At 55.4% G+C, this 14589-nt stretch overlaps 7 protein-coding genes across 7 annotated transcripts; 5 read left to right on the forward strand and 2 right to left on the reverse strand.

Moving 5' to 3' along the window:
- Positions 1-385: 385 nt before the first annotated feature.
- On the forward strand, positions 386-1647 carry P170DRAFT_349638 (uncharacterized protein; the record flags this gene model as incomplete). The annotated part of the gene is made up of 3 exons (XM_024843752.1): positions 386-602; positions 670-1071; positions 1130-1647. The coding sequence occupies 3 exons, from the start codon at positions 386-388 to the stop codon at positions 1645-1647; spliced, it is 1137 nt and encodes a 378-aa protein (XP_024708850.1).
- Positions 1648-2225: 578 nt separating this feature from the next.
- On the forward strand, positions 2226-4184 carry P170DRAFT_473411 (flavin-containing monooxygenase; the record flags this gene model as incomplete). Its single annotated transcript, XM_024853034.1, has 3 exons — positions 2226-2519; positions 2572-2832; positions 2880-4184. The coding sequence occupies 3 exons, from the start codon at positions 2226-2228 to the stop codon at positions 4182-4184; spliced, it is 1860 nt and encodes a 619-aa protein (XP_024708851.1).
- A 93-nt stretch (positions 4185-4277) lies between these two features.
- On the reverse strand, positions 4278-5749 carry P170DRAFT_454561 (LLM class flavin-dependent oxidoreductase; the record flags this gene model as incomplete). Its single annotated transcript, XM_024851447.1, has 1 exon — positions 4278-5749. Exon 1 carries the CDS (start codon positions 5718-5720, stop codon positions 4278-4280), a length of 1443 nt encoding a protein of 480 aa, XP_024708852.1. The 5' UTR covers positions 5721-5749.
- Positions 5750-6290: 541 nt separating this feature from the next.
- Positions 6291-8312, reverse strand: P170DRAFT_376492 (zinc-binding alcohol dehydrogenase family protein). The gene is made up of 4 exons (XM_024845371.1): positions 7547-8312; positions 7456-7496; positions 6953-7395; positions 6291-6902 (listed from the first exon to the last, which is right to left on the reverse strand). Exons 1-4 carry the CDS (start codon positions 7811-7813, stop codon positions 6361-6363), a joined length of 1293 nt encoding a protein of 430 aa, XP_024708853.1. The 5' UTR covers positions 7814-8312; the 3' UTR covers positions 6291-6360.
- A 95-nt stretch (positions 8313-8407) lies between these two features.
- On the forward strand, positions 8408-10598 carry P170DRAFT_400878 (putative methionine permease). The gene is made up of 4 exons (XM_024846351.1): positions 8408-9124; positions 9185-9910; positions 9961-10361; positions 10407-10598. The coding sequence occupies exons 1-4, from the start codon at positions 8774-8776 to the stop codon at positions 10543-10545; spliced, it is 1617 nt and encodes a 538-aa protein (XP_024708854.1). The 5' UTR covers positions 8408-8773; the 3' UTR covers positions 10546-10598.
- Positions 10599-10885: 287 nt separating this feature from the next.
- Positions 10886-12011, forward strand: P170DRAFT_435155 (uncharacterized protein). The gene is made up of 2 exons (XM_024848873.1): positions 10886-11299; positions 11352-12011. The coding sequence occupies exons 1-2, from the start codon at positions 10935-10937 to the stop codon at positions 11887-11889; spliced, it is 903 nt and encodes a 300-aa protein (XP_024708855.1). The 5' UTR covers positions 10886-10934; the 3' UTR covers positions 11890-12011.
- A 531-nt stretch (positions 12012-12542) lies between these two features.
- P170DRAFT_454564 (DUF895 domain membrane protein) lies at positions 12543-14099 on the forward strand (the record flags this gene model as incomplete). Its single annotated transcript, XM_024851448.1, has 4 exons — positions 12543-12621; positions 12655-13714; positions 13765-13861; positions 13907-14099. The coding sequence occupies 4 exons, from the start codon at positions 12543-12545 to the stop codon at positions 14072-14074; spliced, it is 1404 nt and encodes a 467-aa protein (XP_024708856.1). The 3' UTR covers positions 14075-14099.
- Positions 14100-14589: the final 490 nt, after the last annotated feature.

The following is a 14589-nucleotide window of genomic DNA, read 5'->3' on the forward strand; positions in this document are numbered from 1 at the left end:
GCGTGCTGGTATAATCATATGTGTTTCTGCCGTGCCAGTCTTCCGTCCGAAATGACAGATTATACTGCATCTTCACCCCGACCGACCGGGGAGATCGGTGGCTCCCTGATCAGCCCATGCGACCAGCAGGACAAGGCCAATTTCCATCAATCCTGCAAATTGGCCGGGCTGCGAATCTCATTCGTCGCGGGCAGGACTTTCCACTGCGTCCGGTGCATTCTGGATTTATCAGCAGCAGGACAAGCCTTGATTTCTAAGCACCGCCCGACCATGCGGAGACTCGCTCTATCACCAGCACTAACTACTATATAATCGCACCAATCCTCTAGGTCCGATCAGATCTCCTGCAATGAAGTACTTGACTCGTCTTATCTCGCATACCACAATGGCGCCCATCCGCGTGGGTTTGATCGGACTGTCCGGTGCCCCGGCCGACAAGTACGAGGGCACCAATTGGACCTCCCTGGGACACCTGCCCTACTTGACCAAGACTCCGGATTATGAGATCGTCGCGCTGCTGAACAGCTCCGCCGAGAGTGCTCGAGCCGCCGTGCAGAAATATAACCTGCCCAGCGAGACGAGGACGTATGGCGATCCGGCCGGTAAGTGGACTATCATTCTCCTCTTCAGTATCGTCTCGTTCACTGACGCGAATCCGGAATCGTCTAGATCTGGCCAACGACCCCGAAGTCGACCTGGTCGTCTGCAGCGTTCGCGTCGATCGTCATTTCCAAACCGTCAAGCCCAGTCTGATCGCCGGCAAGGCCGTATACGTCGAGTGGCCGCTCGATCGCAACGCCGAGGTGGCGCGCGAAATGACGGCGCTGGCCGCCACACAGAATGCGAAGACGATCGTGGGACTGCAGAGCAGCCTGTCACCCATTCTTCGCAAGGTCCGCGACGTCGTGAAGAGTGGTGCGATCGGCAGAGTCGTCTCGAGCTGGTACCTGGGATCCTGCGGCAACGATCTCGACAAGGAGAGCCACAACGTGAGATATTTCCTCGATAGAGAGGTAGGCGGCAGCCTGATGAGTATCCATGTCGGTCATGGCATCGAGAGTGTGACTACGGGTGAGTTTCTGATTTGCGACCGTGGCGAAAGGCGCTGGCTGATCTGATTCCGGGATAGTTTTGGGCGAGTTCAACTCCTTCAATAGCTCGATCGCCATCACCCGACCGACAGTAGACGTCGTGGATATGCGCCCCGAGAGTAACGGCAAGGTGTTTGAAAAAGACGTCGTCAACACCGTTCCAGATAACATCTTGATGTACGGAACCGCCGGCGAGTCCAATGCTCCCGTCCAGCTCACCCTGCATGCGGGCAAGGAGTTCCCCGGCACGCCGCGCCTGGACTGGCGTATTCAGGGCGAGAAGGGCTGGATCCGAGTGACCTCGCCGTTCCTGTTCTTGAACGTTGGACACCCCGAGACGAAGGTTGAGATCTACCGCAACGAGACCGGCCAGACGGAGGAGATCGTGGCCGACCAGGATGAGTGGGATGCTCTGCCCACCATGGCGCAGAATATTGCCCGACTATACGAGGCCTACCGCAAGGATGAATGGTATCCCACTTTCGAATGGGCCCTGAAGCGGCACGAGGCGATTGAGGGCATGTGGAAGAGATTTGACGCCGCGCAAAGTAAATAGATAGGGCTTATACCGCGGTCGTCGATCGCCACGTTTCAATGCACTTTCTCAATGCACTTGAACATGAACATGATCCCACTCGCAATGCATCCCAGAACCAAGCCAATGAGCCAATGACGTACTCAGATATGGAATGTGCCGACTGCAGCGCAAATGGCCCCAAGATCTAGACACAGCTGTCGGAAGCCGACATCGCATGGATCGACAGACAGCCAGCAGGCTGCAGATATCGGCCGAGTGTCGTTGGAGAAGCCAGAGAAGGAGTGTAGACGCAGAATGAAAAATACCACTTCATCTACAGAATTGCAAAATCCTCTGGCTCTGACACAATCGGTGCGCGCGATGGTGTGACGCCGATTATCCGGCAGCTCCAAAGGCCCCAACTTTGGGGTCTCGGCGAAGACCTCAGATGCACGCCCGATGGCGTGCAGAGACGATCGGCCTGACACGCCGTATCCCCGCATTGGCGAGCGATACGCCATGGACGACGCCATATCGTATGGGCACGGAGATATTAATACGCGGAATCGCAGGTCTGGCTCGATGGGTAACTGGCACTCCAGGTAGAATTGATCGATATGGCTGCCGTTAAAGGACCCGTCGTGGCGACGACGCCTCTTCCCCTGTCGCATGGAAATGCCCATGTGTATAGTCCTCCGGCCTCTGAGCATAGTCCGACGGAGACGACGGCGACGAAACCAACGCCCGAGAGCCGACCGGCCTTTGAGATCGAGGAGCATCCCATTGACCAAGTGCGACCGATCAAAGTCGGCGTAATTGGTGCGGGTCTGGCTGGTGTCAATGCCGGGATTCTGCTTCCTGCCAAGTTGCCTGGGCTGGACTTGAGGATATACGATAAGAATGCAGATGTGGTAGGTTAAGCCATGAACCTCAATGCATACGGGAATTGACGGACGATATCAGGGCGGCACCTGGTTCGAGAACACCTACCCCGGGGTTCGATGCGACATTCCAGCCCACGTCTATCAGTCTGGCTTCTCGCCCAACACGCAGTGGACGGAGGAGTTCGCTCAGGGCGCGGAGATCCGCAACTACTGGCAGAGCGTGGCGCGCAAGTACGATGTCTACAAATATCTGCGCTTTCAGCAACAAGTCGAGAAGGCCGAGTGGATTCCCCAGCTGGGCAAATGGCGTGTTACCCTGCAGGATCTGAAGGAGAACAAGGTATGGTGCGCTCTCACTAAACGATCGAACGATTCTAATGTCCATAGACCTACGTAGAGGAGCTGGACGTGGTCATCAACGCGATCGGCCACTTTAATGCCTGGCAACTGCCCAACTACGAAGGCATCGGCCAGTTCCAAGGACCCCTGTTCCATTCCTCCCATTGGCAACACGACGTCGAGTTGACCGGCAAGCGCATTGCCCTCATTGGCAACGGTGCCTCCGGTCTACAGGTCCTGCCATCGATCCAGCCCATCGCCGAGCATGTCGACCATTACGCACGCAACCGCACCTGGGTGGCCGACTCTTTCGGCACCACTGGCGTGCGCCGTCTGGAACCCAATCTGTTCACCCCCGAGCAGCTGGAGTCCTTCAAGGACCCGGAGAAATACATCGAATACCGCAAGTCGATCGAGCAGGGGTACTTCTCCCGCTTTGGGGCCGTGTTCAAGAACTCGGAGGAGAACCAGGAGCTTCGCGACAAGTGGACGCAGTTGATGCTGGGACGCATTGGCGACAAGCCCGAGCTGGGAGATAAGCTTATTCCAGAATTCCCACCGAACTGTCGCCGTGCCACGCCGGGTCCGGGCTATCTTGAGGCCTTGACCAAGCCCAATGTGAGCTACATCCAAACACCCATCCAGAAGTTCACTCCCACGGGAATCGTGACTGCCGACGGCGAAGAGCGACCGGTGGACGTGGTGATCTGTGCTACCGGCGCCAATGTTGACCACGCGCCTCCCTTCTCTGTGATTGCCGATGGCATCGACCTTAAGACGGCGTGGAAGCACGACGGCCTCTGGGGGTTCCCTTACAACTACCTCGGCGTCGCCACTCCCGGCTTCCCCAATCTGCTCTGGATCGGAGGTCCTCATTCCACAGGCCACGGTGGTAGCGTGCCCAACAGCCTGGAGAACCAGATTACCTACATCGCGAAGATCGTGCGCAAGATCCGCAGCCAGGGAATCAAGGCCCTGGCACCCTCGAAAGCGGCGGCCGACGACTTCGTGGAATACTGCGACACCTTCTATCCGCGCACCGTGTGGACTGGCAACGATGACTCGACTCCTGGCCAGAAGAACTGCCGGTCGTGGTATAATGGTGGACGTCCCGGAGGCCGAATTCACGGATTGTTCCCTGGTAGCGCCGCTAGTTTGAACTACTTGCGCCGAGACCCGCGCTGGGAGGACTGGGAGTACGAGTACACCAACCCCAGCGGTAACCGATTTGCGTACTTTGGAAATGGATGGCGCACGCGAGAGAAGACGAAGGATGCGGACTTGACGCCGCACGTTGTCCGACCGGAGACCGTTGATTTGAGATCCTACATGGAGGGCTGGTGGGATGTGTAGATACTCTGTTTCTGTTGCACGAAGATTTGATTCATTGGCTATGCCTAGACTGATTGACGGTACATGAATGACATGAAGCTTTCTTTTACATTCTTATTCATCGACCGCATACTTTGGCTTCTCCTCGCCCTGCTTCCAGAAATACTTGGCCCCAGGATGCGACTCGGGCAATCGAGTATGGCCCTTGGTCGCGTACATGTTCTCACGGAAAGTACCTCCTGGCACCGAGTAGTCCGTGTGGAAGATGCCTCGTGCCTGCAGCTCAGGGATCAGATACTTGATGATATCGTCAAAGGTGTCCGGCAGACTGGCATAGCTCAGATTGAAGCCATCCACGTCTCCCACCTCGACCCAGCGCTCCAGCTCGTCCGCCACCGTCTTCACGCTGCCGACGATCTTGGCCCCGTTGCCTCCCATGATGAGATACTCCGCGATGGTCTTCTTGTCCCATTTCTTGCCCTCCGTGCCCGGCACCGTGCTGGCCCAGTGGTTGACCATGCTGCGCACCGCCGGCTGCTCGACGAAGCGGAAGTCCTGGTCGTCGTCCCATTTCGACAGATCGTATCCCGACCAGCCGCCGAACAGAGCCAGCGCACCCTCACGATCCCCGTATTTGGCCAGCTCCGCGAACTTGGCATACGCCGCCTCGTCCGTCTCGGCCACGAGCACCAGCAGACCCGCGACCACTTTGATCGCCGATGGATCACGGCCGAGTTCCTTCGCCTGCTGTCGCACGTTGTCCACCGACGGCCGCACCAGCTCCGGCTTCTGGCCGTGCAGGAAGATCGCCTCCGCGTGCTTCGCCGCAAACGCCTTGCCGGCCGTCGAAGTGCCCGCCTGCAGCAGGAACGGCGTGCGCTGGGGACTCGGTTCGCAGAGATGCGGGCCCGGCACGGTGAAATACTTGCCCTGGTGGTTGATCTGGCGAACGGCCTTGGGGTCGGCATATCCGGCCACGCCGTCGCGCACATTGACGGCGTCGTCGCGCCAGGACGCCTCCCACAGCTTGTAGGTGACGTCGAGGTACTCGTCGGCGATGCGATACCGCTCGTCGTGTTCCACCTGCGTGTTCAGCCCGAAGTTCCGCGCCGCCGAGTCCAGGTACGACGTCACGATGTTCCACCCCACGCGACCGTTGCTGAGATGGTCGACCGTCGAGAACCGTCGAGCCAGCGCGTACGGCGCGTCGTAGGTCGTCGACGCGGTCACCCCGAAGCCGATGCTCTGCGTGGCGGCGGCCATCGCCGGGATGCTGTAGAGCGGATCGTTGATGGGGAATTGCGCGCCCGCGGGGATCGTCGGGTCCAGGTTCGCCGGGCCCTTGTAGACGTCGTAGCCGCCCAGCACGTCGGCGAAGAAGATGGCGTGGAACTTGGCGGCCTCGAGCTTCTGCGCCAGTTGTACCCAGTTCTGTAGCGATTTGTAGTTGTGTCCCTGGTCGCCGGGATAGCGGTGCAAGCCCGGGTTCAGGTGGGAGGGCGATTGCATGGCGAAGGCATTGAGGATGAGCTGTTTCTTGGGCGCGTCGGAGCCCATCTTGTGCGACTAGAGGGTGGGGAATGAGACTGGTGGGGTCCTTGATGTGAAATGGGTGTAAATACGGATAGAGGGCAGCTTCGTTGAGGATTAAATAGCATGTATGGATGCGACAGATTGGCCTCGGTTAGAGAAAGGAGGCCTGTTCGTGTTGACACAACAAAAGACATAATGAGGCCGGTAGCAACCGACGACGCCATTGCTCATCGTAACCCCTCATCGGGATAATCTCCATGGGAAGCACGGGCAGGGAAGAGTGCCCCTCCTGGGGCAAGGCGAATCAGCGAGACTGAAGGCGTGCGCGACCAGATTGATGGCGTGAGACTCCCCCGCGATGGTGACACCAGAGTTGGGGTACTCCAACTCGTCAATGCATCCTGATCGAGCCAGGATCCCTTATCATTTCATGCTTGTCGACATAAACGCATTAGAAATGGTTTTATGCGGGCGCTTCAGGGAGACATCGATATCGGACTTCTTAGGGCAAGGCCATCCCGTGCCTCTCCGTAGTAGTGGTGATGGAGCTGATTTATCGCCGTCATTTATGGGTTTTTGTCTCCCATCTATCCCGTAAATTGTCTATCTACATAGTCATAATAATAGCGTATCAACATGAACCAGAAGAAAACCGCAAGCAATTTTACTCTGCCCCCAGATCGACGACGATGCGTTTTCCAGATGCCGTTCCCTGCCGTAGAATCTCCAGCGAGTCATTGATTCCAGCCAATCCGCCCTCTGCCCGAACAATTTCCGGCAATTGTAGAGTATGCGAGCCGAGTAGTCGCTCTAGCCAGGATACCATTGCCTCGCCGACGGCAGGGGACGAATGAAACAATTTAATAGGAACGGTGTGGTGCGTGATGTTCTCACCCTTCTCCTTGGGCAGACCCGTCAGTCCGAGGAGATGAGCATGAGATCCGTCCTCCCTTGGCGAGTCATCCAGTGCTTGTTGTAGGATTGTGGCCGTATCCTTGCCGACAATGTCAATGGCGTATCGGAGCTTCCCTTTGGTGATGCCGCGGATGATTTCCACGGCGCGTTGTGAGTCGTGACGGTCGACAAGGGCATCGGCGCCCAGTTCAATGAGCTTTGCGCCGTGACGGGCAATATCGGCGACACAGACGACTCTGAGACCGGCCATCCGTGCCAGTTGGAGGGTGATGTACCCCGTCGTGGTGGATGCTAGATTAGTTAGTGAAAGACTGCACGATCGTGCGGATGGGGTTACTCACCTCCCCAGATGGCAATCCAGTCGCCCTTCTGCGGTTGCTCAACCTTATTCGAGGATTTAAAACACTGCTCCTGGATGTCCGACGGGATCTCCTCTCTGTTGATTTGATGTACCACGTCCACCAAGTTGGGTCCGGGAGATGGTGAGGCCCGCGACAGATCAAGACCCAGGGACACGCCCAATGCCAGCACCGAGGCCACAAAGGCAACTCCTAGCGACGCCGAGGCATGGACACATCCCGTGGAGGGGATCCGTGCCGCGTTGAAATGGGTCGCCACGGCATACTCTTGGAAGGCAGCTTTGCGGATGTCGCGATAGTCGGTGGATGGGACGAGGACGAGGTCGCCCTGCTTCACACGGGCCGATTCGTCTGCTTGTACAACCACGCCGGCAAGGTCTCGTCCATTGACCCAGGGAAGACTGGGGATACCGAAGTTGAACGCCCTGTACGCCGTATGTGTCAGCAAAGCATAGACCACAGACAAGATGGGATAGACTTCTTACGGGCCCTTCCAGTCGATCGGGTTCAGGCCGATCGCTACAATCTGCATGATATTAGCGAGGCTTCTGGTCAGGCAGAACAGGACAAGCATACCTTGACTAGGATCTCATCCTTGGTCCGTGTGGATGGAATGGCATGATCGGTGACCAGCGTATATTGCTCGCGCGCGGCCTTGAGTAGCAGTGCATTCTGAGTGGTCGGGGGCTGCGGTGGTATGATGGTCTCGACTGGACGGGAATGTATAAAGGTGGGATTATAAGTATACTCCGGTCGTTGCTCGATTACCAGTTCGTGGTGGAAGACGGCGTGGTGCTTTTCGTCCAGCGATGCTGGAGCATACGTAGTCGATATCGTGGTCATGGTTACTGCAGTTCAACGAGATATGCTGGTGATATTCAACAGAAATAGGTCACTCCAGATGGGCATGGAGTATATTTCAGTCGATGTGCCTGCATCGCCAATGGATACGCCCTCCGCTCAAGCGCCACAAGAACCATTACAAATCGTCCACTGACGATAACCCGGTCTCCCGTGTAATTTGCAAAGTGTAATTTGCGATTCTCTGCTGTCGGAAGTCGCCTTCATTGCGAATGGCGGGGCTGGAATGACGTGATGGGGATTGTCGTTCCAAAGAAAGTCCCTTGCGTCAGGGCTTTGGCGATTTGTCGTATCGTTTGGAACGGGAAGATCTATCTCGGATATGAGAATGCAAATATTTGGGAGTTAAGAGCCATGGGTAGGATTGAACTTCGTGGTTGGGGAGCGAGAAGCTTTCCAGGATGCAAATCGGCTTAACGGACACGATGGTGTGATATTGGTTATCAGGCACTCAATCCCTCGGGTGATCCAAGGTTCCAGCCGTGACTGCCTCCGTGACTATGTGTTGCCCATTGCTTTGCTGGCCCTGAAATCAAAACAACCGCCTATCTACTACGTGCAATAAGTCGGTCGCTGGTTCGTTCGGGCGAATCCCCGATGTTCAATCAGGGGCTACATCCCATCCCAACATATGAATATGACCTCGATCCTCCAGGCCACCAGATAAACGTGAACAGCTCATCTGACCCTTCCAATCGGATTTAACTCGCCGTGCCAATGGCAACTCTCCATTCATAAGTACCGTGATGCACGCATAACTTCAGGCCGGGATGACGTGCCTGGCAATCATGGCGATTACTGAGCTGACCAGTCTCCTGCTACCTTGCTTGGTAATGGCTAATCCTCATTCCACAATGCTCGGAGATAGTATATGATGCTAGCATAAGGTACGAGAAGACTGGGCTGCTCTTGTACATCAATCTCGACCGTCGAATACGCAAAATGGCCGACACCGAACATCAGCCACTGCTCGAAGCCGCGTCACGACAATATGACTCGCTCCATGATCCCTATCTTAACTTTCCACCGGATGAATTGGGTCTCAGCGTCCAGAGCACACTGCCCGGATCGGCACCTGAAGGGAAGACCCTCACCTGGTCCAGTGCCTATATCCTTGTTGTGTCGCGGGTTATCGGTAGCGGCGTGTTTGCAACGCCCGGGTCAATCGTGAAATCAGTCGGGAGCGTCGGATTGACGCTGTTGGTATGGCTGGTCGGCACCATTCTGGCAGCCTGCGGACTCGCCGTGTCGATGGAATACGGTTGCATGTTGCCCCGTTCGGGCGGAGAAAAGGTAGATATATCCATTGGCATTCCGGGTGTGTATGAAGTGCAGGATTGATGTCATCCACAGGTCTATCTCGAATATACCTACCGTCGTCCCCGATTTCTCGCCTCAACCCTCGTTGCCGTGCAGGCCGTGGTACTGGGTTTTACGGCGAGCAACTGCATCATCTTCGCGAAATACACTTTATTCGCCTTTGATATCGAACCGACCGAGGCGCAACACAAAGCTCTGGCCGTGGGACTGTTGACCGCCATCACCATCGTGCACGGGTGCTTTCTCAAGACGGGCATATGGATCCAGAATGTGCTTGGTTGGGTGAAGATCTTCCTGATTGCGGCCATGTCTTTGACCGGGTTATGGGTGATTCTATTCAGGCCATCCGGAGACTCGATCGGAGCGTCGCGAACAGGAACTGATCATCCTTTCGCGTGGGACACGGTATGGGAGGGCTCAAATTGGAGCTGGAGTCTGCTTTCCACCTCCCTCTTCAAGGTGCTCTACTCGTATGCGGGTTTGAATAACGTCAACAATGTCCTCAATGAGGTGCAGAACCCCGTACGGACGTTGAAGACCGTCTGCCCGGCGGCACTGTTTACCGCATGCGGACTGTACTTGGTGGCCAACGTGTCTTACTTTCTGGTCGTGCCGCTGGAGGAGATTAAGAACAGCGGTGAGCTAGTGGGGGCTCTTCTCTTTGAGCGTCTTTTCGGTGATCACATTGGAAGGACGCTGTTTCCGCTGGCAATCGCTATATCTGCCGCGGGCAATGTGATGGTGGTGACCTTTGCTTTGGTAAGGCCTGTTCTCCTAGTTGCAAGATGATGCGTTAACATCGGACGCAGGCACGAGTAAACCAGGAGATTGCTCGACAGGGGTTCCTACCCTGGTCTAAAGTGCTCTCATCGTCTCGACCATTCCACACTCCTCTCGGGGGATTAATTGTGCACTATGTGCCCTCACTTCTAGTGATCTCGCTTCCGCCACAGGGCGATGTATACAACTTTATCCTCGACGTTGAAGGATATCCGGGTCAGATCTTTGCCTTGGCAGTCACAGTCGGCTTATTGCTCGTTCGCCGACGCGAGCCCTTTCGACTGCGACCGTTCAAGGCTTGGTTACCAGCCGTGTGGCTCCGGATTGCCGTCTGTCTGGCTTTGCTGGTCGCTCCGTTCATCCCTCCGCCCGATCGAAAGGGTGATGTGCACTTCTTTTACGCGACCTATGCTATTGTAGGAGCTTCGGTGTATGTATTGCCCCTATCAGCCGGTCATAGTACTAATTGCGACAGGGTTCTTTTTGGCATTCTCTACTGGTACGTATGGACAAGACTGCTCCCCCGCTGGGGAGGCTACAAGCTAGAAGAAGAGGTCGACGTATTGGATGATGGCACCAGCATCACCAAGCTGGTACGCTCGTATGAATCATGAATAAATCTGTAGTACCCAGATTACTAGTGGTCAAATAGATGAATTAGCAATAGAACGTATTATGAATCAACATTATTCAGCCTGCATCCCATAACCACCTTCATTATTAATGCCACTGCCTCGTATGATTCGCTCCCATGACCGCCACGCATGTGCATGACCGTTGCGAATCCATGCATCCAATGATGCTGATTCGGATTTATCAGCGTTGCCTGAGTTTGTGATTGACTGTACACCCTGGAAGATGGCGTGCTAGCCTGACAAATGCATTGCTGTTCCCCGCCTCTTGGATATAAAGTCCAGCTTGGACAGCAGAATGAGGTATATCAGAATCATCCAACTCATCATAAACTCTTAGTCCAGTGTCGATTATCCACCAACGCATCGCAATGGCCTCTGCAGCAGTCCAGCTTCCTACCGGTCCTGACTCTTCTCTGCTCACCCAAAAGCCCCAACCTCCCATCCAGACCTCTGACAAACCTCACCACGTCAAGACGAACTTGTACTTCATCAAGGAGCTTCCGGACGGCTCGCATCTGGCTCCCAGCTATGTCGGGAAGCCCGAGAGCTACGAACGTCCCTCGGCGGAGCTCTCAGTAACTGTGCACGACGTGAGCGGCCGTGAGCTGGACTACACGCTTGACGGGAATGGTTTCCAGTTCTATTACCATGAGAGCAAGGAGAAAGACTTCGTGGACGACGAGAAGATCAAGAGAGAGTACTACCCTGAGGTGGAGCAGCTCCTAAAAGACGCGTAAGACTGGCTCCCTGTCTTCGTCCATAGTCTTCCTTCCTAACGTTCCCAGAACTGGCGCATCCAAAGTCTTCATCTTCGACCATACCATCCGTCGTCCGGCCGAAGACCCTAATACTCCGGCTGCGCAGCTCCGTGGACCCGTTCAGCGCGTTCACATCGATCAGTCCTACAACGCATCCAAGAACCGCGTCACGTATCATCTTCCAGATGAGGCGCCCGAGCTGCTCAAAGGGCGGTTCCAGATCATCAACGTCTGGCGTCCCATCAAGACCATCCTGAAGGATCCTCTGGCCGTGGCCGATGCGCACTCCGTGCCCGACAGCGACATTATTCCTGTTCCCCTGATTTATCCCAACCGGGAGGGCGAGACTTGTTCTGTTCGACCGAATCCCGACATCAAGTGGTACTACCGCTACGGGCAAACCCCCGACCTCGTCACTTTGATCAAGTGTGCCGATTCGAAGACCGACGGTCGCGCGAGGCGGGTTCCTCACACGGCGTTTGTGAACCCAGACACCGTCAACGAGGAGCCGAGGCAGAGTATTGAGGTGCGCACGCTGGTCTTCCATCCGGAGGATCGCGACTAGAGGATTGTGGCCTATGATGAGAGACGAGAAGACTTGCCAGTCAGCATACAGAATGACGCTGCCATAGTATTTCATGACATGATATTATTAGTTGATTGATAGCGAATGCACCTATTTTGATTAGTCGGAATAAACTTTGCTGCAGGAATTGTCTCTCAGGGTTCCATCTCATGGCGTCAAAGCCAGTGGAGACAGTAAACAGCCCAGGCCGTGCAGGAGCCCACTTTCACGACCCCAACGACGGTCGGACGAGGGTAATTTTCAGATCAAGAATCATTATCTTAGTCGGTAGGCTTATCTGACGGTTCGAAGGTCACCGATGTGCCGCGCGATTGGCAATTCCTACTAAAATGCCGTGCGAGCACGTAATCGCGCCCTCCAACCGCAACATCGTAGCCTTGGCCTCTGGAACATTGTCTCAACTGTGTTCGATGTCAGCGTCCTGCACGGCAGATGTGGATATGGAATTGTCATCGCGTTCTCCCATGCGTCAGACTAGCCTGTTTGATCTATGATGAGCAAGGGGATTCCATCATGCAGCTCCGTTCGTGTGGAGGGCCATATAAATATACATCTCGCAGGCTCGCCACAATGGGCCTATTTTGACAGTGTCGGCTCTTGACTTGGTGCCATAGCAAGATATTCCTTCTACCATGGTCGCAGAAAAAGAATTCCAGCACAGTGATGAAGAGCTGGCCGACCAGTCGGTACCGCAGCCGGGCAAGCACGAGGGTAAGTCTCGACAATCAGCTTTCCATTCCCCAGCATGGCTAATAAGATCAGTGAAATGGTACCGCTCGACCTTCTATAATGCCCTCATCCTCGGTCTATGCAACTTCTTGGCCCCCGGCATCTGGGGTGCCATGAACTCGCTGGGCGGCGGCGGTGCACAGGAGCCCTACCTGGTCAACACGGCTAATGCGCTGACCTTCTGTCTGATGGTCGTTTCGTGCTTCTTCGGCAGCGTCGTCGTGCGCTTCATCGGCATCAAATGGACCCTGATCGTCGGCACCATGGGCTACGCTCCCTACGCGGCCGGTCTCTACACCAACAACCGCTTCCAGAGTGAGTGGCTCACCATCTTCGGCGCCGCTCTCTGCGGTCTCTTCGCAGGCATCTTCTGGATGGCCGAAAGCGCCATCGCCCTCTCCTACCCGGAGCCTTACAACCAGGGCCGATTCCTCGGATTCTGGCTGAGCTTCCGCGTGGGCGGACAGATCCTCGGCGGCGCCATCAACCTCGGCATCAACGCCAATCGCAGCGAGGCCGGCAGCGTCTCGTTCACCGTCTTTATCATCTTCATCGCCCTGCAGGCTCTCGGCCCCTTCGCCGGCCTGCTCCTCAACTCTCCGGAGCGCGTGCAGCGCAGCGACGGCCTCCCCGTGCGTCTGCGCGTCGCGAAGAGCCCCTGGTTCGAAATCAAAGCGACGGCCAAGCTCTTCGTCAGTCGCAACTTCCTGCTGCTCGTGCCTCTCATCGCGCAGGCCGCCTACAGCGAAGCCGTCATGTTCACGTACCTGTCCCTGTGGTTCTCCGTGCGCGCGCGTGCCCTCGGCTCGTTCCTCTCCGGCATCACGGCCCTGACGGTCGGCAATCTCCTGGGCGCCTTTCTCGATCGCAATCGCATCTCGCTGAAGATTCGCAGTCGCGCCGCATTTGCGGTGATCCTGACACTGCAGGGCGCGTGGTGGATCTGGGGAACGATTATCGTCACGGAGTATCGTCGCACGTCGCCGACGTATGACTGGGTGGATGAGGGGTTCGGACGGGGCTTTGCGGTGTATCTGTTCTGGGTGATGGGCTTCCAATTGAATTATATGTTTCTGTATGTTTGTCCGTCATAGACAGGCATCGACGATGCTAACACTGCGCCAGGTACTTCATTATCGGAAATCTGGCGGACGACGAGGAGGAAATCGTTCGTGTGGCCGGTCTGCTGCGTGGAACCGAGTCGGCGGTGCAGGCTGTTTCGGTGAGTTGATTGTGTCTCTCAGTGATCCCAGGCTAACAAGCGCAGTATGGTCTCAGCAGTGTCACCGTCATGGCATCGGTGGGAGGAATCTATCTCAACTTCGGGCTGTGGGCACTTTCCGTCGTGCCGGCGTGGATGATCGTTCGGGAGTTTGGAGTGTCTGGGGAAGACAAGAAGATCGAGCGCGAGAGACGGTTGGCTGAACGTGAATGAGCTTAGAATTAATTGACCACTAAGTTGAAATGATCGGATCCTAGTGGGATTGTTTTAGAAGTAATCAATTGTCTTCTGCTTCATCCCTTGTTGCACGCGCAATTAGTTGATCCTACCCATAGTGTACAGCTGTTCAACGGTTGACAGTTGGTTCTCTTTATTGGCAAGAATTTGTTAAAGATGTTAATGCTTCTCAATTCTGCCAGACAGGTATTATTTCCGAGTTGTGGTAGAGGTAGAATTGTGTACCTCGTCACTCATGATATAGTGCATAGGGCCTTTCGACAATATACATTTCGCGAGATAGTGAACTTGGAAAGTGAGAGTTAACAGTCCAGTTTTCTTGATTCTATTCATCCTGGAAGCCACCGCAACGAAGCCACAATCGAATATTATCAGCTATCTTCATACATTCAATAGACAACACGGAGAGGCCTTCAGATGGTTGGCGATGCTATTCTTGGCACGGGATCCAATTACCCTTTCGGGAATACAGATTCTCGAGTTCAAGAATG

The sequence above is a fragment of the Aspergillus steynii genome (genome assembly GCF_002849105.1).
Source record: "Aspergillus steynii IBT 23096 chromosome Unknown P170scaffold_2, whole genome shotgun sequence".
In the NCBI taxonomy this organism is placed as follows: Eukaryota; Fungi; Ascomycota; class Eurotiomycetes; order Eurotiales; family Aspergillaceae; genus Aspergillus; species Aspergillus steynii.

Bases quoted from the DNA above. Each gene is read 5' to 3' on its own strand.
- P170DRAFT_376492 (XM_024845371.1), bottom strand. From the start codon at position 7,813: ATGACCACGATATCGACTACGTATGCTCCAGCATCGCTGGACGAAAAG. The intron at 7,497-7,546 runs GTATGCTTGTCC...AATATCATGCAG, and splicing joins AGGATGAGATCCTAGTCAAG to ATTGTAGCGATCGGCCTGAA. The intron at 6,903-6,952 runs GTGAGTAACCCC...TAACTAATCTAG, and splicing joins CTGGATTGCCATCTGGGGAG to CATCCACCACGACGGGGTAC.
- P170DRAFT_400878 (XM_024846351.1), top strand. From the start codon at position 8,774: ATGGCCGACACCGAACATCAGCCACTGCTCGAAGCCGCGTCACGACAA. The intron at 9,125-9,184 runs GTAGATATATCC...TGTCATCCACAG, and splicing joins CCCGTTCGGGCGGAGAAAAG to GTCTATCTCGAATATACCTA. The intron at 9,911-9,960 runs GTAAGGCCTGTT...CATCGGACGCAG, and splicing joins TGGTGGTGACCTTTGCTTTG to GCACGAGTAAACCAGGAGAT.
- P170DRAFT_435155 (XM_024848873.1), top strand. From the start codon at position 10,935: ATGGCCTCTGCAGCAGTCCAGCTTCCTACCGGTCCTGACTCTTCTCTG. The intron at 11,300-11,351 runs GTAAGACTGGCT...TAACGTTCCCAG, and splicing joins GAGCAGCTCCTAAAAGACGC to AACTGGCGCATCCAAAGTCT.